The sequence below is a fragment of the Myxine glutinosa genome, chromosome 1 (genome assembly GCF_964187855.1).
Source record: "Myxine glutinosa chromosome 1, kmMyxGlut1.1, whole genome shotgun sequence".
NCBI lineage: Eukaryota > Metazoa > Chordata > Myxini > Myxiniformes > Myxinidae > Myxine > Myxine glutinosa.
The window spans coordinates 41772148-41798437 of NC_136261.1; the positions used below are offsets into that span (position 1 = coordinate 41772148).

Genomic DNA, 26290 nt, shown 5'->3' on the forward strand with positions numbered 1-26290 from the left:
CTTCTTACCCAAAAGGTAACCCTTAGGTGATGTGATGGAGTACATATTATGATGCTACGTTCCCATGTACATAACAGTAAAAACTTTTTGCAGATTTCCTGACCTTGCTGGACAACTACGAAAGGCCTACATCGTGTCCGGAAAGCAGATCGGTGAAGGAGAAGTGTGATATTGAATCATTCCTCGATGGTCTCCTCGAAACAAACGTTATGAAGGTTAGCTTCTCCTTCAGTGAGTTAATGCATAGACAAATACCAAGATTAGATCATTCATTAATTCATTCGCTAAACAATTCCTTTTCGTGGTTTGCCTCCTCAACGGCCATTGCTTAATATCTGCACAAAATGGAATTCAAGACCTTGATTTTCTTTTGGCCTTTTGGTCATGACGATCATTCGATATTTCTGTAATGGATTTTTCTTTCCGCATGTTCTGTTCTTTTTGCAGATTGCCTACCATTTTCTAGTCCAGCATCACTTGGCGTCCTCCAACATCAGGGTATTTCGTCGGCGACTCTTCAATATCTGGTTCTGGCTGTACCGCACTGGGGCTCCCCCAAGGTAGGAAAGCTTTCTGCTGCTTTGCTGAACAAGGTACATATAATACATGCAGGACAATACCCTGAGGAGATGTCAATCAATTTTACATGAATAACAAGTACATTCGTAGATGTGACGATGTAGCCAGATTTGAGGAGGGTTCCAAAAAGAATCAATAAAATGGTTCCTGGTCTGTCAGATTTTAATTACGAGTACACTCTTCCCAGGTGGCAGGAAAGGTCATTCCTCTCGGGGATATATAGATTACAGTAGATCTACGGTCGGGCCTCAAGAACATTGGGGGTGGGGTGTGTTCAGATAGCAAGTTTCTTGTAGAGTGCTCGTCAAGTGGCTTAAGTATTCGAGCAAGCACTCCATTCAAAACCGTTGATAAGGAACAGCTGGCTTGGAAAGCACTAGCTAGCTGCTTGGTAAATGAGCACACCCCGAGTTTTCTTCCTTTCCGTTGAGTGTTAAACAGCAGTAGCAACTGTTTCAAAAGGCTGCCACGAAAAACACCACATTAGCAGCAGGAAGGGTCACATTATTAACGCTTGATATATATTTATATATATATATATATATATATATATATTGTCTGTGTGCCGCCATTTTTCTCAGAGATGGCTGAACGGATCTTCGTCAAACTTTCAGACGTTCATCAGTAAGTACCTGGGAGTGTTTTAGGCAAAAAAAAACATTTAAATATGATTTTAAAAAATTGCTCTATAGTGCCTAAGCCTTTTTGATTAATTACAGTTATATACAAGTTCACATTCACATAAATAAATACAAAACAACCACCAGACATTTAAACACAAATAAAACAATTGCGGAAGCGGTCGAAGTTGGTGATAAGGCTTCTTCTTCTTCCTGACCGCCATCATACTTAACTCAGAAACGTAATGAATGGTACATTCAGCAGCATATATTGAACGAAAAGGTAAAATGATTATTTGACATTTGTGATGGATTCAGATTTGGACGTGATTGCTTTTCCATTATATTTGCCCTCATTCATTTCCATCAATATGTTAATGTTTTTTTTTCACTTGAGCAACGCCGGGTACTCCAGCTATAAACACTTTTATACTTTACTCGTGGTACAAATACAACTTTGTCTGGGGGGTAACATAGGCTATGTGGTCGCGGCCTCATGTGGGGATGTGGGGACCGGGAGAGATGCCTCAATTCTCTATGTAAATGCGTACCGTGTAGCGTCACCTGGTGAAGGTGGCAGAGGGTATTACAATTCCCTTTTTTACCTGGGCAGCACTGAGGTTATGAAGCACTCTTTGCATGGGAAAATGCATCCTCCTTCCCTTCCACCCCTCCCCCCAAAACGGAGTGGCCTGTCAAAGCCACCCCCACCCCCACCCCCCAAAATGATGTATATGTTGCATATATTTCCCCTCCCTCTCTCCTCACCTCGGCCTCCTCACCCCCTTCCACTCCCTTCCTCACCCCTCCCTCTCCTGCTGAAAGTAAAATGTGCCCCATGGGAGTCGGGATTGCTCCAAATCCCTTGTTGGGATTCTTTGGGTTTAGTGTTCAACAACATTAGTGACCGTTAAAACGGTAATAATAAGTGATTGTTGTTTATAATATTTTTACTTCAGGTGGTGGCTGGTGTTCCCATGAAACACCATGATAAGCTATTTATATAGACCGATCCGACGGAGGGTTCAATGGACGGGCGCCCTCTATAGACTCCGCCATAGTTGGGAGGCGTCCGCTTCATTCGGCTTGCTCTCCAGCATTCAGATTACATGCAGTTACCGGGCTCAGTTCACTTTGCCGAAAGAATATCGATACAAAATATATTTGTTTGTTAGATTCATCGGAGAAGATGGAATCGTGGACGATACCACCGGTCCACCGAGCTATACGACCGGTGGCGGCCCGCGCGGAGGTGGACTCTGAGGGAAGAATCCATGTGGGACGGCAGTGATACACCCGCCATGACCTGGCCATGTGGAAGAGTCGATGAAGCGATAAGGAGCCGGTGAGGCGGCCCACGTGAAGGGACGGAGGCCCAGTCGGGTCTGCCAGACGAGTCGCGACCCGAGTAATCAAGGAACTTGGGGCTCGGCAACGGCCACTCGTAGCCTAGCCGTAGTTGCCAGATGTGGCGGGCCCGGGCGGAGGTGGACTCTGAGGGAAGAATCCATGTGGGGCGGCTGTGGTACGGCCACCAAGACCTGGCCGTATGGAGGAGTCGATGAAGGGACGGGCACCTAGTCGGGTCGGTCAGAGGAGTCGTTATCGTAGTGGTCGAGAAACTCGGGGCTAAGGCGGAAGGGGGCTCGGCATGGCATAGCATAGGGTATGCGGTTGCTAACAAAATAGGTTTGGTGCAGGTGGAAGTGGAAACCGGGTACCCCCAGGTGCCAGGTGCCTTCAGGGCGGCATGGCCGTGCGCCTACGGCACCCGGCGATATCGCCGAAAACGGGGTTTGTATCATGTGCCTTCAGGTGCCAGGTGTCCACGACCGCTCCACACGTATAGAGAAACACTTGAGAACGATTATCACGGACACTTTTCATGTACGATCGCGATGATAGTTGTGCTGGCGCAGCCAGCTGGAGTTAAGTTTGGATCGGGACGCCCCCCAGTAATGGCGGACGCAAGAGCGCCGTCTATCGGCGAGGGGGCCCGATCGTCCTTATCGGATCGGTCTATACGTTGACATGGCGTTTGTTCAAGGAGAAAACACCCCTTGGGGAGAGGGAGATATTATTCGTTTTAATTATGTTTTGCAATAACATTAATATTATGTTTTTGCTATTAGAAGCGTCCTTAGAAAAATGCCACGATAAAGCTGTCTTAATACGGATATACACCTCAACATGTAACCCCATTGGCGGGGAAAATCCCCTTGGGGAGGGTGCCAAATGAATTTGCTGCAACCTTCATTGCGTGACCATTACTCCCTCTTAAGATTGGTTGAGATTGGATAAGTAATGACTGAATGTATCACGGTCAAAAATCGTCAGACAGACACCAACTTGCGTATTTAAGTATGATGATGATGAAAGACTGGATAAATCATTGCTTTTGCTGTTTTCATTACCCCACATACACAAAGCAAAAAGCGGGGTTGAGCAATTTGTTCTGTGGCGGACACGAAAGCTCACTGGCGTGATGACATCATTCCACGCACCAAGTGGGCGGCGGCCATGCCCGAGCGGTGCACGAGTCGGACTACGCGGTGGGCGCGGTGCACGAGCAATGGGTGCGTGGTGCCTGGCAACCGCTGGCGTTCTTCAGCTGGCAGCTTCGCCCACCCGAACGCCGCTAAAGTACCTTCGACCGCGAGTTGCTCGGGCTTCACCTGGCGGTCAGGCACTTCCGCCATCTGCTCGAGGGCCGTGCGTTCACGGCCTTCGTCGACCACAAGCCACTGGTCTTCACGATGGGCAAGGTCGCCGAGCCATGGTCGGCCCGGCAGCAGCGTCACCTCTCGGCCGTGTCCGAATATACAACGGACATCCGGCATGTCGTGGGGAAGGACAACCCGGTGGCGGATTGCCTTTCCCGGTCCATCGCCCACGCAGTCCACCTTGGCATCGACTATGCCCGGATGGCAGCGGACCAGGCCACCGACCCCAGCGTCCAGGCCTTGCGGACCGCCGTCACGGGCCTCTGCGTCACCAAGGTGCCGTTCGACGGCGCGGGCACGGCCCTCTTGTGCGACGTCTCCCTCGGGCGGCCTCGCCCCATCGTGCCCGCGGGCGCGGGTTTTTGACACCATCCACGGCCTGTCCCACCCGGGCATGAAGGCCTCCCGGAGGTTGGTCGCCGACAAGTTTGTCTGGCATGGCCTCCGGAAGGCCGTCCGCGGCTGGACCAGGACGTGCCTCGCGTGCCAGCGCGCGAAGGTGCACCGGCACACCCAGGCCCCATTGGCCCCGTTTATGGTGCCGGAACGTAGGTTCGACCACGTGCACGTGGACCTGGTGGGACCTCTGCCCCCCCCTCGTGGGGTTTCACCCATGTCCTGACAATGGTGGACTGCACCACCCGGTGGCCGGAGGCCGTGCCTTTGGCGGCGACGACGGCGGCGGACATCGCGCAGGCGTTCATCGCCACCTGGGTCGCCCGGTTCGGCGCCCCCTCGGACATCTCGTCCGACCGCGGCCCCCAGTTCACCTCGGAGCTCTGGGGGGCGGTCGCGCGGGGGCTCGGGGTCCAGCTGCACCGAACCACGGCCTACCACCCCCAGGCCAACGGCCTGTGCGAGCGGTTCCACCGCTCATTGAAGGCTGCGCTCCGGGCCACCCTCCGCGACGGCGGCTGGGTCGACAGGCTCCCCTGGGTCCTGCTGGGCCTCCGGACGGCGCCCAAGTACGACCTGCGCGCATCCTCGGTGGAGTTGGTCTTCGGACAACCACTGCGGGTGCCGGGCGAGTTCCTCCCCACGCCACGGCACCATGGTCCGCGGCGCAGGAGTGCTTTGCGCTGCAGGAGACCGCCCGGAGGTTCGCCCCAGTGCCGACGGCGCACCACGGGCACCTGCCTACGCACGTCGCCCCGGAGCTTCACACCGCGGAGTACGTCTTCGTCCGGCACGATGCCCACCGGACACCACTGCGGCCCCCGTACGACGGGCCTTTCCGCGTGCTGGAGACCAGGGTGAAACATTTCACCTTGGACATCGGCGGTACTCCCGACCGCGTCTCAGTGGATCGCCTCAAGCCGGCCCACCTCGACGTGGACCACCCACCGCCGGTGGCTCGGCCCCCGCGTCGGGGCCGCCCCCCTGCGGGTGGGCCCCCGGCACCGCCCAGGCCCGCCGGCACACCGCCCCCCGGTCCTGCACCCATCCCGGGTGCAGCCGGAGGCATCCCAGCTGGCATCCCTGCACCCCGGACGCCGCCAGTCGCCAGAGGGCGCCTCGGCCGGGTCATCCGTTTGCCCCGCAAACTGGCCCTCCAGATGCGCGGGAATTTTGGGGAGGCGCGTGTGGCGGACACGAAAGCTCACTGGCGTGATGACATCATTCCGCGCACCAAGTGGGCGGCGGCCACACCCGAGGGGTAGGCGTGTCCGCGGGATATACACCGGGTGCGCAGCCCGGAGTGCTCCAGTGCTACAGTGAAGCTCTTGAAATAAACTATTTTAACCGACCGCGTTGTCCGCTTCCTCCTTGCTAAGCAAGTAGCGCGCGTAGCACCGCGCTTCAGTTCACTTCATTCTGACAGTGAGTCCATTTGCAAACATCAGCTTATGATCGAGGAACAGCTTAATTTGAATTGAATGTTATATTTTTAACACGAATCGGAAAAATAATCAGAAAACAAACCAGGAGTTTAGCAGTGCTTTGCTTTGACTCTGAATTCGTCCCGATGGAGAGACAGGAGTGAGATAATTTTTTACTTTGTCCATCTCTGCATGGCAGACAAAGAAATTGAAAATCATTTTAAACAGGAATCTTCCTTTTTTAAGCACTTCATAAAGGACACAAACAACAGGAACGAATAAATATTATGACGTGCTTAATAAGGTGGTGTAAAAGACGCTGCAGCAAAGCAATGGCGGTAAACTTCCAAAATATATTTTTTTTGTAATCTTTAAAATCTTTATTTATTTCAATTGAATTATATACTTGAAGAATAGAGAACACAAATCGCCTTTTGCCCTTTAAAAAACCTTCAGTTCAGCAGTACAGTACTTGGGAAAATATTCATGCCCGGAGGGCAGAATAACGGTGAAAAAAGCTATAAGAATCAGTATTCATGTCGTGAGGTCAGGGTATTTACGAGAAAAGCTGAGAATCCGCATTTATGCCCTAAGGGCAAGGTAACTATGAGAAAAGCTATGAGAATCAGCATTCATGCATTGAGGGCAGGGTAACTATGAGAAAAGCTGAGTGTCAGCATTCATGCCGTGAGGGCAGGTTAACTATGAGAAAAGCTATGAGAATCAGCATTCATGCCTTGAGGGCAGGGTAACTATGAGAAAAGCTATGAGAATCAGCATTCATGCCTTGAGGGCAGGGTAACGATGAGAAAAGCTATGAGAATTAGCATTCATGCCGTGAGGGCAGGGTAACAATGAGAAAAGCTATGAGAATCCGCATTTATGCCCTAAGGGCAAGGTAACTATGAGAAAAGCTATGAGACTCAGCATTCATGCCTTGAGGGCAGGGTAACAATGAGAAAAGCTATGAGAATCCGCATTTATGCCCTAAGGGCAAGGTAACTATGAGAAAAGCTATGAGACTCAGCATTCATGCCGTGAGGGCAGGGTAATTATGAGAAAAGCTATGAGAATCCGCATTTATGCCCTAAGGGCAAGGTAACTATGAGAAAAGCTATGAGACTCAGCATTCATGCCGTAAGGGCAGGGTAATTATGAGAAAAGGTGAGAATCAGCATTCATGCCCTAAGGGCAAGGTAACTATGAGAAAAGCTATGAGACTCAGCATTCATGCCGTAAGGGCAGGGTAATTATGAGAAAAGGTGAGAATCAGCATTCATGCCATCTCATGCCCAGATGGAAGGATACCTATGAGAAAAGCTATGAGAATCAGCTTTTAAGCCGTGAGGGCAGGGTAACTACGAGAAAAGCTGAGAATACGTAATTATGCGCTAAGGGCAAGGTAACTATGAGAAAAGCTATGAGAATCAGCATTCATGCCGTGAGGGCAGGGTAACTATGAGAAAAGCTATGAGAATCAGCTTTCATGCCTTGAGGGCAGGGTAACTATGAGAAAAGCTGAGAATCAGCATTTATGCCATCTCATGCCCAGATGGAAGGATAACTATGAGAAAAGCTATGAGAATCAGCATTCATGCCGTGAGGGCAGGGTAACTATGAGAAAAGCTATGAGAATCAGCTTTCATGCCTTGAGGGCAGGGTAACTATGAGAAAAGCTGAGAATCAGCATTTATGCCCTAAGGTGAAGGTAACTATGAGAAAAGCTATGAGAATCAGCATTCATGGCTTGAGGGCAGGGTAACTATGAGAAAAGCTGAGAATCAGCATTTATGCCCGAAGGTCAAGGTAACTATGAGAAAAGCTATGAGAATCAGCATTCATTCCGTGAGGGCAGGGTAACTATGAGAAAAGCTGAGAATCAACATTCATGCCCTAAGGGCAAGGTAACTATGACAAAAGCTATGACAATCAGCTTTCACGCCATTTTATGCCCTGAGGATAGCATAACTGTGAGAGATTCTGACCAATATGGCGGCGTCTCTGTTTGTTTGGTGCATTTTTTTTTTCCAAGATTGTTCCAAAATCGTCAGTTTCTCCGAGAAGAGTTGGCAGAAGGCCTGTAATTGGGATAATGCAGGGATAAACCATGATGGTGATGAAAAATGTATCTTAGTGGAGCATCGTCAACTGTAGACTGTTCCGTTAATAGCAGGGTAATGGGGGTATGGAGGATTAGCAAGCATGTTCACTTTGGGGTGGACATGCTGAGTTGGTTGGGTATGCCGAGTTGGTTGAGTATGCCGAGCTGATTGGGTATGCCGAGTTGGTTGGGTATGTTGAGTTGGTTGGGTATGCTGAGTTGAATGGGTATGCCGAGTTGATTGGGTATGTTGAGTTGATTGGGTATGCTGAGTTGATTGGGTATGCTGAGTTGGTTGGGTATGCTGAGTTGGTTGGGTATCCTGAGTAGGTTGGGTATGCTGAGTTGGTTGGATATGCTGAGTTGGTTGGGTATGCTGTGTTGATTGGGTATGCTGAGTTGGTTGGGTATGTTGAGTTGGTTGGGTATGCTGAGTTGATTGGGTATGCTGAGTTGGTTGGGTATGCTGAGTTGATTGGGTGTGCTGAGTTGGTTGGGTATGCTGAGTTGGTTGGGTATGCCGAGTTGGTTGGGTATGCTGAGTTGGTTGGGTATGCCGAGTTGATTGGGTATGCCGAGTTGGTTGGGTATGCCGAGTTGATTGGGTATGCCGAGTTGATTGGGTATGCCGAGTTGGTTGGGTATGCTGAGTTGAATGGGTATGCCGAGTTGATTTGGTATGTTGAGTTGATTGGGTATGCTGAGTTGGTTGGTTATGCTGAGTTGGTTGGGTATGCCGAGTTGGTTGGGTATGCCGAGTTGGTTGGGTATGCTGAGTTGGTTGGGTATGCCGAGTTGATTGGGTATGCCGAGTTGGTTGGGTATGCCGAGTTGATTGGGTATGCCGAGTTGATTGGGTATGCTGAGTTGGTTGGGTATGCTGAGTTGGTTGGGTATGCCGAGTTGATTGGGTATGCCGAGTTGGTTGGGTATGCCGAGTTGGTTGGGTATGCTGAGTTGATTGGGTATGCCGAGTTGATTGGGTATGCCGAGTTGGTTGGGTATGCCGAGTTGATTGGGTATGTTGAGTTGATTGGGTATGCTGAGTTGGTTGGTTATGCTGAGTTGGTTGGGTATACTGAGTTGGTTGGGTATGCTGAGTTGATTGGGTATGCCGAGTTGGTTGGGTATGCTGAGTTGGTTGAGTATGCTGAGTTGGTTGGGTATGATGAGTTGGTTGGGTATGATGAGTTGATTGGGTATGCCGAGTTGATTGGGTATGCTGAGTTGGTTGAGTATGCTGAGTTGGTTGGGTATGATGAGTTGATTGGGTATACTGAGTTGGTTGGGTATGCTGAGTTGATTGGGTATGCCGAGTTGGTTGGGTATGCTGAGTTGGTTGAGTATGCTGAGTTGGTTGGGTATGATGAGTTGGTTGGGTATGATGAGTTGATTGGGTATGCCGAGTTGGTTGGGTATGCTGATTCGGTTGAGTATGCTGAGTTGGTTGGGTATGATGAGTTGATTGGGTATGCCGAGTTGATTGGGTATGCTGAGTTGGTTGGGTATGCTGAGTTGGTTGAGTATGCTGAGTTGGTTGGGTATGCTGAGTTGGTTGGGTATGCCGAGTTGATTGGGTATGCCGAGTTGGTTGGGTATGCCGAGTTGGTTGGGTATGCTGAGTTGATTGGGTATGCCGAGTTGATTGGGTATGCCGAGTTGGTTGGGTATGCTGAGTTGATTGGGTACGTTGAGTTGATTGGGTATGCTGAGTTGGTTGGTTATGCTGAGTTGGTTGGGTATGCTGAGTTGATTGGGTATGCTGAGTTGGTTGGGTATGCTGAGTTGGTTGGGTATGCTGAGTTGATTGGGTATACTGAGTTGGTTGGGTATGCTGAGTTGATTGGGTATACTGAGTTGGTTGGGTATGCTGAGTTGATTGGGTATACTGAGTTGGTTGGGTATGCTGAGTTGGTTGGGTATGCTGAGTTGATTGGGTATGCTGAGTTGGTTGGGTATGTTGAGTTGGTTGGGTATGTTGAGTTGATTGGGTATGTTGAGTTGGTTGGGTATGCTGAGTTGGTTGGGTATGCTGAGTTGATTGGGTATACTGAGTTGGTTGGGTGACACCTTTTGAGGTGTTGTTGATTGTGGCCTCTGCCAATGTTGCTGTGAGCGTATTGTGTCGAGTTCGATGAAAGTTTGAAGGTGAAGACAAGTTAGTAGAGTGGAACACCTGGGCGACCAAGCACCAAAGTATATTTTCTGGTTTCGATGTTTTCCTCTCAACCATCCCAGCTTCACGTGCTCGGGTTTTGAGTCGGTGTTTGTCGGAAAGACTCGCGCTGGACACGTAATTCCACTGCATAACTGGCTCCAGATATGCAGACAGGAGAGGAAGGGAGCCATTTCCTACTGCAACCTGCACCACCAGGTAAGCCTCTTCATTTCCAAAATCTTTCTAAACAAAGAGATGTATCAGAGGAAGTTTTAACCAGTGACTAAATAATCATCCTTTTTTCGGGAGAGTTTGAGCTCTTGGACTTTGATGTGGGTAGTGCAAGTATCGTGATAGGTCCCAAATGATGCTTGGAGACTTTATGGATAGCTAGGCCGTGCCCTGCACAGCAGTAGACGGGTATTGTAGTCACGTATTTGTGTCTGTCTGTCTGTCCAGGCCGGAACATTTTTACCATTTGAGTTTTGTCATCAAATCTTTACCAAAGCTTTATTATGAGAATATGGAGAAGGCAAATTAATAATTTGGTCGAAAGGTCAAAGGTCAGCGTCACATTAAATCGTCAATTTTCATCCAATTGACCTGAAATTTCAATATACCATTTGAGTTTTGTCGTCAAATTTTCAACAAAGCTTTATTATGATAATACGGAGAAGTCAAATCAATAATTTGGTCGGAAGGTCAAAGGTCAGCGTCACATACAATCATCAATTTTCATCCGATTGACCTGAAATTTAAAGAATTTGCATATTGTTTCACTGAATTGTTTCACAAATCAAAAGGTAGAAACTGATTATTTTTTTAGATCTCAAGCTCAAAGGTCAAGGCTGCATAAAATCATCAATTTTCATTTTATATTTTCTTTTAACTTGTTTTCGGTATGTTGAGCATACAGAAGAAGAAGAAGACGTCCGGATACAAACGGAAGCGGATGTGCTTTGTATTTTCAGATGCTTTATAGTTCCCCTTGCAATATGAAAGTCAACATTGTCAAAGAAACACTTTAATGCATGAAGTTTGTAAATAATGAAAGAATATATTTGGCTTTGTCTCCAGCCAGTTCCTTGTGGACCCGATGACTTTTTGATTGCTCTCGATTTCTGCTGGGCTGGTTCACAGAGGCCTGTGGGGGCCATGTTTTTGGGCACAAGCCCAGAGTTTGAGGTGGCCCTATACACCCTGTTCTTCCTGCTCGAACCAACTCTCCCTCATTCGTCCTACACGATCAGGCTGCGTGGTCGCCATCAGCGCTTGATTGTACGACGACTGGGTGGTCACCTTTGTGCTGCCTACCCTATCTTGCTGAACTGCCATTGCAAAGCCAGCAGCCTCCAGTTCCTTTCTCCCTATTTTACTTTGCCAAAAATATGGCCAACATCAACATCTGCAGGGAGATTTTTGACTCAAGTTCAGCACCAAAGCTCAAAACCACTGCTGTGTCATTCCTTACAAAACTCATTTTATTACACGATCTGCCAAACCTCTGAAGAAATGCACAACCAAAATCCAAGTGAAGCTGTGCAGCAACCATTGAGTCATGTTTGGACCACTCCCCCAATGGATGCCAAAGCACAGCAATGTGGCCATTGTGACGTTCACCTGTTCCCTCCGAGGCCTTGCGCTCCTCCACCTGATTCACTGTTATCACCTGAAAATCCAGTGCTGAAAGAAGTCGCATGAGACATCGAAGATCATGATTCCTTATGGCTTTTAACGTTTATCAAAGACAGTCATTCCGCCATTTATGCTTTATCATTATAGGTAGTAAGTTGTTATTGTTATTGTTGTATAGCCCTGAAGAGTTCTCTCGAACAAGTCCGCGGCACGTAGACAGCCGATCGATCTCCCAGGAGTGACCCAGACATCCCCCACATCCAGGATATGGTGTACCCCCACCTTCATGAAGTCAGGGCCACGACAGAGTTAGAGAAATAGAGAGAGAGAAACAGAGACAGAGAGACAGACACAGTGACAGATATATAGAAAGACAGAGAGGCAGACAGACAGAGACAGACAGAGATAGACAGACAGAGACAGACAGATATAGACAGACAGAGACAAACAGCCAGGCAGAGGCAGAGAGGCAGACAGACAGAGACAAAAAGAAACAGAGACAGACAGAGAGACAGACAGAGACAGACAGACAGAGAGACAGACAGGCAGAGAGACAGACCGGCAGAGAGACAGACAGAGATAGACACACCGACAAACACACAGAGACAGACAGACAGAGAGAGGGGGCCGGTCCATGGGGACCGATCAGCACCCTGACTGTGACCGCGCTGCCCAGACAAATCCAGGCAGCAGGGAAGAATGGGGAATATTTGGCCCCCGACTTGCGTTGTGGGGTGCAACCACCACGAAGAGGCGTCCCCGATAGTTGTGGGTAGTAGGTTGTTAATATTGGAGAACATGTGAGTGAAAATAATCCTCCATTGCTATTGTTGTTCCTGTTTCCTGATAAAAGTGTATATATTATGAACTATAATATAATATTGCTGTGAAATATGTAAATAAACATTGCCATCCAATTGTTGTTTTTGACTACCATTTGTAACGAGCAAGTTGGTTTCTGGTGGCCATGATTATTTGCTGTTGATTATGGTGCAAGATGCCGCCATTTTTAATCGAGTAAGTTACTTTGAAGCAGTCTCACGGTAAGGAACACAATGGATAGTTTGTCATTGCCTTCCCAGTAAGGTCACGATTTGAATCCGTCGCAACCTTCAATCTATCAGTCTTTCAAGACCCTTTTGGGACTTTAAACTCGTAGTCGTATTGGAGCAGTATGCTCTGCTCTATACAGAGCGTCGGTTGTGCTGATTCGGTTTCTTGCCTGAGGTTGCAATCCTGGATGGGTCGCCATTCCGACACAGGATATTCCACTGAGTGTACAGGGATTTGGCCAGGTGCCGACCATAACTTGGATACTGTACATTCTGCATATGTATGGGCAGAGGATCACGTTTGTGAACTTTTGTGTTGATCGGATAATGTTCGTTTTTCTATCCAAGATGGCTGCCAAACCATGTGACTTCATCGTTTTCAAACTATATGCAACAATGGTGTTAGATGACATTTGTAAAATTTCGCATCGATCAGATAAGCAGTTTCAGAGATATAATTATTTAATATTTTCCTTCAATCCAATATGGCTGCACCATGTGACGGATGACGTTTTCGTGATCAACTTTTAATTGCAACTAGCCAAAACCCGTGGAACATCCACGGAAGGGAGGATGTGTTGTATGGATAGAGTGTACCATTATGGATGGCATAGGGGATTTGCTTGTCCGAGTAAGAGTTAGGAAGAAAGATGAGAATGAAGAGTGCGTATATGAACAACGATCGCCGACACCGGCACAAATGCATGCTCTGGATTGTCCACTCAGTGGACGGCTTGCTTTCGCCTTCGCCTGTCCAATCAGCGGACGGCTTGCTTCGCCTTCGCCCAGCAGACGCCAATACGATGGCGTTGTAAGATGGCGTCGTATCGGCAGTTAATCGGATGCTTTTGGGCCCCAACGTCGGCTAATTCAGATTTTTCCAGTATGGCTGTACGTGATAAACAAAGAGTGCGGTTCGTAGATCGTAAATCCATTAGTGCCGTGGGCATCAAGTCACTGGATGCGGCGTAAAAGGGATAACAAAGTCGAGTCCTTACGCTATTATTATATAGATGCCTAGACGATGAGAGACATAAAGTTTCAAGTCCATCAATTCGTTGGTTTAGGAGATGTTTTTTAAGCTTTTAGGTTTAATCCAACATGGCTGCCAAACAATGTGACCTATGATGTCATAAATTTAGAATTTAAAAACAAATGGGTCATAGAATATGTGCATGCTATTTCTGATTTTTAGGATAAGGCACTCGATTGAAACATTTTGACTGGTATACCACTTCACTGATGATGCCATCATTATCATGCTTTTGTTCCCCATTGGGAGTACTTGACAATGTGCCAAGTTTTAAAATGTTCAATTCAGCGGTTTCCGAGAAATAATATTTTAATTATTTGCGTTTAATCCAAGATAGCTGCCATGCCACATGACCTATGACATCACAATTATTACAAGAGCATTCTGCATGGATATCGCTACTACCCTTAAGGTTTTGTCTCAATCGGACATGTGGTTGCCGAGAAAATTGAGGTTTAGCCCGTACGAACGGATGGACAGACAGACGGATGGACAACCCGAAAACATAATGCCTCCGGAAATCTTCGGAGGTGGAGGCACAAAAGACATAAAATGTCATAGCCCCTGTGATTTTAGTAATTTTGCTGCATGGACTTAAATGCTGCCAGTCGGCCATCTTTGGTCAATAATAATAATTAAAAAACCACCTTTAGAGGCCACTTTTCCCCGCAAGCGGGGGTTGGCCTTTTTTGGGGACCGTGGTTGTTGTTGTTTTTTGGTCCCCTTTTGAAGCAATGTTTTACGGCCGGATGCCCTTCCTGCCGCCAACCCTTTTTGTCGCCTTTTTACGACAAACAGGGAATTACCAGTGAACTAGTACTCAATTAGCCGATCTCGGAAGGATGTACAGGCTGAGTCAACCCTCCTGGCGTTAATTCAGCGATCGACCGGGATTCGAACCCAGGATCCTAGGATCCTAAGCTGGCACCCTAGCCGCTAGCCCAACACCAGGCTAAAGATGATACAAAATCTTCTGCATATCTATACTCTCATATATCGTCTTTTTGCCAAGTTTGAACAAAATCGGATCCTGCATGTCGAGAAATGGTTGGGGACAAGTAACAAAATGGCCGCAAGTCGGCCATCTTGGATCTGATCGCGAAAAAAAAATGACGTGCAGAGGCACCACCTCCACTTCAAATCTCCCTCCTCACCACACCCCTCATAAACACTCCCTCACCTCTCCCCTCATAAACACTTCCTCATCCCTCCCCCTCAGATCTCCCTCCTCACCTCTCTTCCTCAGATCTCCACCCTCACCCCTCTTCCTCAAATCTCCCCTCTCCCCTCCAAAGCTCCCCACTCACCCCTTCACTTCAACTCTCCCCTCCCCTTCAAATCTCCCCCCTCACCATTTTTTTCAATTCCCCCATCTTACCCCTCCTCCAAAAAGTTGCCTCCGCCCCGCGTCCTCTCCCTTCAAACTCATATCTCCACCTCCTCCAACCTTCTACTTTGCTCTGCCTCCCCTCCCCCCAAAAATAACTCCTCTCTCTGCCTCATCCCATCACCTTCAAACCTTTTGTCCTCTTCATCCTTCCCCTTCTCCTAGCTGTCCTGAAATATATGACACACTGTCAACAGCTCTCCCTACCAACCCCCTCTCCTCCATCATCTTTCCCTACCCCTCCCCTCCCCTGTGTCCGATATTCTCACACCCTCTCCCTTAACGGTATGGACCTCAAACATCTGGGGTCTTCGATAAAACCTGACTGATCTCTCCATACTGTTTGCTTCTGACAAACCAGACTTAATCTGCTCAACAGAAACTTTCCTTTGTTTAATGTTGAATTTAATAATATTTAATTTAAAGATGTCTGATTCCTTAATTTCTCTCCCTGGTTACTCCCTCCTCCGGTGTGATAGACCTGAGCCTCGTCCTCGTGGTGTGGTTGCTATCTTTATTAAAAACTCTCGTCCTCACTCTCCCTGCACTGCCCTCTCTCCACCTCACCCCCAGCATTACCTCTGGCTATGGCTTCCCCTCCGCTCCCACATTTTGTTCATATGTGTGCTGTACCGTCCACCAAACAGTGATGACTCCATTTACATCTCGATGTCTGACAACATGGACCAACTTCTATCCACTCATACCAACTCTCTCTTCCTAATATGTGGTGACTTCAACTGTCATAATGTCCGCTGGCTGGGCATGGGTACCTCTCACACCAGCCATGGCACCTCAGCAAAGGATTTCTGCGACTCATTGGAACTGACACAATCTGTCAATTTCCCGACCCGGATCTCAGTCAACGGTACATCATCTCTTCTAGACTTGGTTATGACAAACTTCCCTGCAAATGTCTGCTGCTCTTCTTCTGCTCCAATCGATTCATCTGATCATTTGCTTGTAAAAGTGGATATCTCTCTGGCCATTCTCAGAGAGCCTCCTCAGTGTTGACGTGTCTGGCAAGCAGCCATCAATCATCTGGGCTGGTCTCCCATCTCCACTGTCTCTGACATCAACCAATCCTGGGAATTCTTCCAAAGAAGATTGCTATCTCTCATGCACAGATTTATCCCATCTCATCTTTAGTTGTCATACCCTTCCTCCCGTTCATGGTACACTGAATCTTGTGGTGAGGCAGTTTCCCTGAAACAACTTGCCTTTGCCTCATGAAAGGGAAATCCAATGGAAGGCAATCTCCGTTCCTTTCACAGAGCTCGGAACAAGTGTGTGTCTACCCTCAGGAGAGATAGGAAACAATATCTCTCTACTCTCAAGACTAAACTCTCAAACCTCTCTCCCTCCTCCAAATCCTGGTGGCATCTGGTCAAATCTGTTTCTGGTGATTGTTCCCCCTCAATCCCTTCCACACCCCCTTACCTCAAACGGCAACACAGCTGAAACGGCAGGTGACAAAGTTGCATGCCTCAACTCTGTGTTTGCCTCCAAATCTAATGTCCCAACCATCTCTCTATGTACCCACCTTACCCAGTCGTACACAGCTGCTCCTGGACTCCGTGTGCTTCTCTCCCTACAAGGTGGAGAAGTCTCTGTCAAACCTTGATTCTGCAACTGGACCAAACTGCATCAGCACACGGATCCTAAAATTATGCTATGCCCATCCATTACACCCGCTCTCTATTCCTTCACCCTCTCATATGGTCAAGGTCATCTGCCATCTGCTTGAAAATCGGCCAACATTACCGCTTCACACAAAAAGGTGCAAAAACAGATCCTTACAACTACAAACCAATTAGCCTGCTCACAATCATCAGCAAAGTCATGGAATCCATCATTGCTGCGGATATCAAATCCTTCCTCTTCTCCAATGGCTTGATATTGGATCATCAATTTGGAATCAGACCAGGCTACACTGCACATGCTGCTTCTGCTGTCTCAACAATGGATGGAGGCTCTCAATGCCAAACAGGAAATTAGACCTGTCTCCCTTGACATATCTCGTGCCGTCGATATGGTCTGGCACTCCACTCTGCTCACCAAACTCTCCTTTTGTGGTATCCATGGAAATCTCCACGCATGGCTTGCGGACTTCCTCTCCGGTCACAGTCAACATGTGGTCCTGAATGGATTTCTCTCATCTCCTCTTCCTGTCCTGGCTGGAGGTCCTCAAGGCAGTGTTCTGTGCCCTGTGCTTTTTCGGGTCTTCATCAATGATCTCTCCGACTCTCTGGAAAATCCTGTCTATCTCTTTGCTGATGACTCCACTCTCTGCCGCACCATATCTCAACCCTCAGATCAGCAGGCAGCAGCCTCTTCACTCTCTACAGACCCGGACAAAATTACAAACTGGTCAAATAAGTGGAAAATGTCTTTCAATCCTGACAAATCTCACACTCTCATTATGTCTCTCCGAAAAGGCCATCTGGAAAACCTCCAATCTACTTTCTCAACAATCCTTTCAAAGAAGGTCTGTCACACAAGCTTCTGGGTCTCACTATCTGCCATGATCTTTCTTGGGAAAACCACATTTCCAAGCTGGCCTCCAAAGCTAGTCGCTGACTGGGCATGCTCCATCATGCCAAGTCCTTCCTTGGCACCTCTGAGCTTCTCACCACTTACAAAGCTTTCATCAGCAGCTTGATGGAATACTGTTCTCCACTCTGGGCTGGTGCACCAACCACACACCTAGCTCGTCTTCACGCTGTAGAAACCAAAGCTTTCACAGTCATTGGTATCTCCTGCTATGAAGCCGATTCTGTGGGCCTTTCACTCGCTCACCGCAGGGAGGTTGGCAGACTTTCTCTCTTTTACCGCCTCCACTCCGGCCTAGCTCACCCAACTCTGTCTGTGCTCTGGCCGCCAAATATTCCTTCGGGACACACAAGATCTGCCAGCAACCCTTTTCTGGAGAAACTGACAAAATCAAGACTCACTGCTCACCTTCACTCTTTCATTCCTCTTTTCCCCCGCCTCTGGAACAAACTCCCACACTCTCTTCAATCCCACTCCTCCCTCCAGGTCTTTAAATCAGCTGTTCACCACCATGTCTTCTCTTCCTCCATCCAAAACCTTGATCTTTTCTACCCCACTAATACACCCCAAATCCACCTTTTTCAATCTCCGACTTCATTACTGAAATTCCGAGTAGCGTTCACTTTTTTTATACCATGTACCCCTTCCTCCCCCCCTACCCTCCGCCTTCTCTCTTCCACAGATCTCTTGATGTCCTTGTTCTCTACTGTTGTTGTGCTTGTGTGCTTCCTTCTCTCTCCCCCTCTTGTCTCCCACTCCCACTATTATGTTTTACAGTCGTGGCCAAAAATATTGGCACCCCTGCACTTTTTCAAAAACTCACAATTTTCTCTAAAAAATAAGTTTGCATTTGTATGACATTGTAAGACAAAAGTATTTGGTCTCCACAATTCTTTATTTCACTGTTAATATTTCCGGACCTTTGTTTTTGAATCAGAACTTAATATATCCGTTTCAATCAGGAAAAAAATTTGCATTGATTAAATTAATGACAACCTAGACTTAATATTTTTTAGCACCGCCTTTGGACAAAATAACTGCAGTCAAGTGACAAAAATGGAGACCCAGCTTTCTGACACTGGGTTGAACATTGCGTTCCAAAATGCCTTGGTAATCTCCCGATTTCATGATGCCATGCACACATTCAAGGCACCCAGTACTAGAGGCAGCACAGCAACCCCAAAACATCACTGAACCTCCTCCATGTTTGATTGTAGGGAAGGTGTTCTTTTCTTTGAAGGCTTCATTTTGTTTTCTGTAAACATAGAGATGATGTGCTTTACCAGAAAGCTCTACTTTGGTCTCATCTGTCCACAGGACATTCTCCCAGAAGGATTTTGGCTTCCTCAGGTGTGTTTTGGAAAACTCCAGTCGGGCTTTCTTTTGTCTCTTTCCTAGCAGTAGGGTCCTCCTGGGTCTCCTACCATGGAACCCCCTTTCATTGAGTTGGCAACAGATAGTGTGAGTTGAAACTGTCATACCTTGTGTCTGAAGGTCAGCTTGAATCTGTTTCGCAGTCGATCGAGGTGCTTTCTCCATCATTCAAACAATCCTTTTCTGCAATCTTCGATCAATTTTCTCTTGCGGCCACGTCCATGGAGGTTGGCTACAGTGCCATGGGCCTTAAACATACTGATAACATTGCGTACTCTGGACACAGGAATATCAAGGTCTCTGGAGATGCACTTGTAGCCTTGAGATTGTCCATGATTGGTTACAATCTTGTGTCTGACCTCATCAGACAATTCTCTGGTTTTCTTTCTTTTCTCCATGTTCATTGCAGTACACACAGTGACACAAAACAGCAGAATGACTCCTTTTCTCCATTCAAACTGGTTGAATGAGTGATTTTTCTATTGCAGGCACCTTTTTTATGCATCCGCCGACAAAGTCGCCGGAGGCATTATGTTTTCAGGTTGTCCGTACGTCCTAAACCTCGTTTTTCTCAGCAACCATATGTCCGATTAAAGACGAAACTTTCAGGGTAGGAGTGACACCCATGCAGAATGTTTTGTGATAATTGTGACGTCATAGGTCACGTGGTATGGCAGCCATCTTGGATTAAAAGCAAAAAATATATTAAAAATCTCAGAAACCACTGAATGGAAAAAATTTAATCTTGGCACATTGTCAAGTCTCCCAATGTGGAACAAAAGCATGATAATGATGACATCATAGGCGAAGTGGTATACCAGCCAAAAATGTTTTAATCGAATTCCTTATCCTAAAAATCTGAAATTGCATGCACATTGTCTATGATCTATTTGTATTGAAATATTAAATTTATGACATAATAGGTCACATGGTTTGGCAGCCATATTGGATTGAAGGAAAATATTAAATAATATCTCTGAAGCTGCTCACCCTATCGATGTGAAATTTTACAAATATCATCTAACAGCACTATTGCATATAGTTTGAAAATGATGATGTCATTGGTCACGTGGTTTGGCAGCCATCTTGGATAGAAAAACTAACCTTATCCAATCAACACGAAAGTTCACAAACGTGATCCCCTACCCATACATAAGCAGAGTGATGGCATCTACACGTTGTGGGACTGTGCTAAGGCATATTGGCGACACAGTCGCATTGTTCTAGGTTTTTTTTTTTTAAAATGTTTGAGGCTCCAGGCATGGACCATATAGCCCTCATCGAGGCTGGGCCTTAAATAAAAGAGAAGAAAAGTGTATGATGAAAAGTGTTTGGTGTTTGTTTGCGAGAAAGAGATTGAAGCTCGCCTTTTGAAAATTGAAAAAGATGTAGATGTAGTTTGAGTGAGACAGAAAGTAAGACCAGCAATCCTGACATGGAGAGTGTAAGATGGTTCCGGGCACCACTTTAACGCTCCTCAGTCAGGACAGTAGTACTACCCTGGGCGGTTGCTGTCTACAACTGACTACCTGCATCTCACCACAGGTGAGTTAAATTCCAAAGTGAAGGAGAATCACCTGCTTGAAATCTAATTATTTCTAACAACTTCTAAAGGGTGCCAATGATATTGTCTGAGCCATTTTAGGATTTCTGTGTGGAATAAGCTAAGATTTAGTAATTTTTTCAGCTTTTTTTTGTTTTGTTCCACTGCAAACAAAAGAAATACATATGTGGATACCAAAATATTTTTTAACTTCAACAATTTTCTGGAAGAAATGGTGTATTATTTTTAACTCAACTGGACAATCGTCCAGTTGAGTTCATCACATACTGAACCCTCCGGCGTCCGTCGTCGTCATCTGTCGTCCGTTAACGTTTCGACGTTAACACTCCAGCGTCCACAAATATCAACCGATTCTGATCAAACTTGACATGCAGCATCCTTACCCCAAGGACCAGGTTGGTATTACATTTCAGCCCGATCCGTTAAAAAATGGCGGACTTAGGCGACCATTTTGTTTTTGGTCATGAAAACGACGTTAACACTCTGGCGTTCACAAATATTAACAGATTTTGATCAAACTTAGAATGTTTAACCCTTACAACACAAGGTAGGTTGCTATTGCATTCCAACCCGATCCGTCACAAAATGGCCGCCATAGGCCGCCATATTGTTTTCAGCCCCGAAACGGCGTTAAGACTTTAACGTCCACAAATATTTATGGATTTTGATCAAACTTGGTGTGTGAGACTCTTACCACACAAGGTAGGTTGCTATCGCATGTCAACCCGATCTGTCACAAAATGGCCGCCATAGGCCGGCATATTTTTTCAGCTCTTAAGAAAAGCACAAAAATTTAGGATGCTGAAACTGAGAAAGAAGTGAGCACAACATTTACGGAAGTGAAATGTATATATAGAAATTGACAAAAATCTTTTTAATTTCAGGATGCCGAAGCTGAAGAAGAAGAGTGCTAGTCAGAGACGTGCTGCTGCTGCGCGCGGAATGAGTGGGTTGAGAGTGCATGATATTGGCTCTGGATTGACAAATCAGCAAGAGCATAGTGAAAGCGCTGGCTCTCATGCTGCACCATTTGGAGATCAGAGCAATATTGTGGGATCTTGTGGTATCGCTACTGCATCGTGGAATCAGCTGAACAGTGGGATCACTGCTTCAACTGCATTCGTAGATCAGAGGGATATCAATGTCACCGGAATGGTGGAAAACGATTCAAATGTCACAGCAATGGTGAAGAACGATTCAAATTTCGCCGGAATGGTGATCAGGGAAAATGATTTCACTGGAATGGTGATCAGGGATCAGAACGAACTTAATACGAAAACAAATTTCACCGGAATGGTGGTGAGGTCTCAAAATGAAACTGAAACGAATACAAACGTCACCGGAATGGTGACAACTGACCTACTTTAAAGTTGTCCAGTCAGTTCAGTTGAGTTCTGCTTCCCTGGAAGCTCTAGTTTTAAAAGTGCAAGGGTGCCAATATTTTTGTCCACGACTGTATGTGTCCGTTTATGTTTTTAGTGTTTAATGTGTTAGCTCTTACACGAGCCTCGATTTTGTATACAAATTTTTTTTTTAATTCTGTCCATAACTTTTTGAGATATCATGCTATATATCGTTTTGGCTCTATCTCTCAATGGTGAACCATCACTTTAAAATTCTAGTATCTGGATTCGGATCTTCATCTACACTGTGTTCAAAAAGTATCCGACCTTTATTTTTCGTGCGTAAAAAAAAAAGAAGCTAGGGAGGCGTTGATTGGTGCACGTATGTAGGCGATCCTAATGCGCACGCGTGAATTTTTTCCCACCTGCAGAAGCTGTCATTCGACGGCAGACCGCCGATGAGTGAGGACATGTAAGTGAGCGCCTTCGGATTTTCGTTTTTGACAAAATGACGGAAAAACTTGAACAACGCTACTGCATCAAATTTTGTGTAAAGCTTGGCGATTCCCAAGTGGAAACGATCCGCAAGATTCAACACCGTTCATTCCATTATGAAGGAGGATTTGGGCTTCAGGAGAATCTCAGCGAAGTTCGTACCAAAGCTGCTAACGATTGAGCAGAAGCAACTCCGTTTGAAGATCGCACAGGACATGCTGGAGACTGTGAACAGCGATCCCAGCTTCCTCAACACAGTGATCACTGGCGATGAGTCCTGGGTTTATGGGTACGACCCAGAAACCAAGTTGCAGTCATCACAATGGAAGCATCCAACATCCCCGAGGCCAAAAAACACAAAATTTGATGCAGTAGCGTTGTTCAAGTTTTTCCGTCATTTTGTCAAAAACGAAAATCCGACGGCGCTCGCTTACATGTCCTCACTCATCGGCGGTCTGCCGTCGAATGACAGCTTCTGCAGGTGGGAAAAAATTCACGCGTGCGCATTAGGATCGCCTACATACGTGCACCAATCAACACCTCCCTAGCTTCTTTTTTTTACGCACGAAAAATAAAGGTCGGATACTTTTTGAACACACTACGTATATACAATCATTTGGTCTTTGTCACACCCCAAGCTGTCCACCAAGTTTCGGCTGAATCAGTACATAACTTTTTTAGATATCCTGCTCACAGACAAACAAATAGGCAGACAAAGCGACAAACAGGGATGAAAACATGACCTTCGTGCTGGAGATAATTCCTGCTTTCAATGCAGCAAAGATTGAAATTCCCAGTAAATATGAAAATGTAACAAACACCAGTTTTCCAAGAAGTCTCGCTTCGAGCAGGATGCAAGATTGGCATGTTGAGTGCCAATTATGAACAATTAAAAGTGATTCAACAGAATGCATTTCCCAGTATTTATGTCTTTTTCTTGCAAATGTGAGAAGGTTTAAACCTTTTCTAATCCCAAAAATCTTCCACCTCAACATTTTATGAATCGGAGGAATATACGCAACTCTTTCAAACTTGTTTTATTAATACACCCGCCCATGATGGGAGTGGCAGGAAGGGTCATTCCTCTTTGGGGTATATAGATTACAGTTGATCTATGGCCGGGTCTCAAAACATTGGGTGTGTGTTCATTCACCAAGTTTCTTGTGGAGAGATCGCCAAGTGGTTTCAGCATTCGAGCAAGCACTCCATTCAAAACCGTTAAGGAACGGCTGGCTTGGCAAGCACTAGCTAGCTGCTTGGTAAATGAGCACACCCCAGGCTTTCTCCCTTTCAGTTTTGTGTTAAACAGCAGGAAAAGTGGGTTTCATTGGTGGTTTTCAAAACAAAACCTTAATTGTTGGGTTCAAAAAGGCCGCTACGAAAAACACCACTTTAGCGGCAGGAAGGGTCACGTCAGTAGGGGAAAAAGGTTGATACTGGGACACCCGCACCCAAACCCACTGGGACACCTAAAATGGGGCTTTTTGACTGGAAAAGGGGGTGAAAAGGCACAAAATCGCTGAAAAATGGCCCAAAAGTCCTAAAATAGTTGTTATTTTGCCCCAAATCGTGTGTTTTTTAAAGTGGGTTTTTGGGAAACCCTCACCTTTTTTTCGCCATACACCATGCTAGTTTGAAGGGGTGATATAACTTTTTTATAAGACAAAGCGAAGGCGAAGCCGAGCGGCGTCTTTAAAAAAAGTTATCAAGTTAGTAATTCTCTAGCCTCGCCAACGGTGAGGCAATACAGGGTTCACTGATTGTTTGCGGTCCTTTGGTCCTTCTGTTTATTACCCCCTCTGCCAGGGATCCCTCGCCTATTATCCTCCTATATCGAGGTTCACTGTTTGTCTATGATCCCACTGCTAATGTATCGAGGCTCTAAAATCCACCTACCTGTGATCCCCCGTTTATTATCCTTCTGTTTATTACCCATTGACTCATGTATCGAGGTGATTTAGTAGATTATCTATACTTCCATTGTACATCCCCCCTTTAGCAAGAGGCATGATATCCAAAAGGAACCGATGTGTTCCCATCATTATTTAAATATCGTTTATCATCATATGCACCAAGTGCCTTCTTAAGAACTTTCTCGGAATATATTTTATGTTTATAACTTCTTATTCCTTTAATATTTCTGTACACAACCTCCTTTGTATCCATCGTGTTTTTATAATCATCAAATCCGAGAGTTTGTTTTATAACCCCCTTCTTTATTCCCTTTAGCTTTTTACCAGTTTCAAGTTTATCCCCATCAAAATATCTATACGCATATGACTTTGCTCTAAGGCCAATAAATTCACTCATAATTTTTCCTCCAAGTTCATCTTTAAATTTTCCAATAACTTTTTCATTGGCTTTCATTTCATTTCATTTCATTTCATTTCATTGACCGTTTGAGAAGGCCTCTTTCCTCCCATCTTTAAACCCAAGGTAATTACTCGTGTCATATACTTCAGAATTATTTATCATGTCTTTAAAAACATCATCAGTTTTGATATCCAATATAAAGCTGTCTGTGTCCATATACATCAGCTCAACTTTTTCATTATATTTTGGTTTCAGATTCTTATAATAAAAATCATACATCAAGGACTTTGATAAATCAAGAACTGTAGTCCCAATGTAGATCGGCTTATCCATTTTAATTTCTTCCCTTAGCATATTGATCCCACAAAAGTTTTCATCAAAAATTGTTATACTAGCAAAGTTTGGCTTGTTGATTAACCTAGAGGCCTGTTTCCATGTTGTTGTTAATCTGATATCCCTCCTATTTCTAACATTTTCCATCGTCTTACCAAACACTGAATTATTCATTAACTTATAAAAATCTTTCTCAAATGGAGTTGTTCCCTTTGTTCTCATCTGAGTGTTGTAGTCAATATATTTTGCCAACCAATGACTCTGCTTAAATTTTATTATTCTATGAATTTTTTCCACAACTAATCCGTTATTGATACACTGAAGAAGATTTCTCTGGTGGAGAACATAATTCTTTTTATCAAATAATGTTATTAAAAGTTTCTCTGTTGTTGTCTTAACATTAAATGACTTTTGATAATCACTCAACCATTCTTTTTGAGGCGTACCCTTTGAACAAGCAAATGGAAGATCCTGATGTTTTGAATGGAGTTCTTTTGGGTATTTTAAGTCGACTTCAAAATAATACCCAACCTTCCAATCATCAAGATCCTCTTGCGTGTTATTTAATAGCTCATTAAAAACTTCTTGTTCATCTTTCTTTGGAACCCATTCTAACCCACCATATGGAACAGCTTGGGACATTGCCCAACCATACAAGTTATTCGCATCATAATACATCAAGAAAGAGCTCTTTTTCTTGGAATCATAATCTTGAAGATACTTGTTGTTTGCTTTCGCATATCTCTTTTTACAAACCTGGGAAATTCCTCCACGTTTTGCCTTCTCAATCATTAGGAGCATATCAACATCTGTAATTAAATCAATTTCTTGTTTCGTCATCTTTAACATTGCGCTCCATGCTAATCCTGGAGATGTAAAATAATGTGCTGGGTCTAGTTCATATCCCTTTAAACAAATATCACGGAATGATTCAAAAACGTCAGCCAAAAGAAGGACATCCGTTTTCAAATACAAATCATGATAACCCCCCATGTTTTTAATCCCATGTTCTTTCCAAACATTTTGAGCGTGTTCATATTCTTTATCCGTTATCCCAATATTGTTGAGTTCATTCCAAAAATCATCTTTGCTTGGCAACTGTGTATCGTTGAACCTTTCAAACGAATCCATGTAGTCATATGGATAAATTCCCTTTTGAGTTAATAAATTTGTGTTTTCAAAAGCTCCTTCAAGATTAGGAAATGAC

At 45.6% G+C, this 26290-nt stretch overlaps 1 protein-coding gene and 1 long non-coding RNA gene across 2 annotated transcripts in view; both read left to right on the forward strand.

The window, feature by feature from the left end:
- The first annotated feature begins 513 nt into the window (after positions 1-513).
- LOC137419154 (uncharacterized) lies at positions 514-11516 on the forward strand. Its single transcript, XR_010982773.2, has 3 exons — positions 514-560; positions 10082-10217; positions 11079-11516. It is a non-coding gene; the product is annotated as an uncharacterized LOC137419154 (long non-coding RNA).
- A 9968-nt stretch (positions 11517-21484) lies between these two features.
- LOC144889513 (poly(U)-specific endoribonuclease-A-like) overlaps positions 21485-26290 on the forward strand; it is a 72597-nt gene continuing 67791 nt past the window's right edge. Inside the window, exon 1 of the mRNA XM_078770013.1 lies at positions 21485-21898. Within this exon, the coding sequence (XP_078626139.1) occupies positions 21485-21898 (414 nt within the window). The remainder of the gene's footprint in view (positions 21899-26290) is intronic.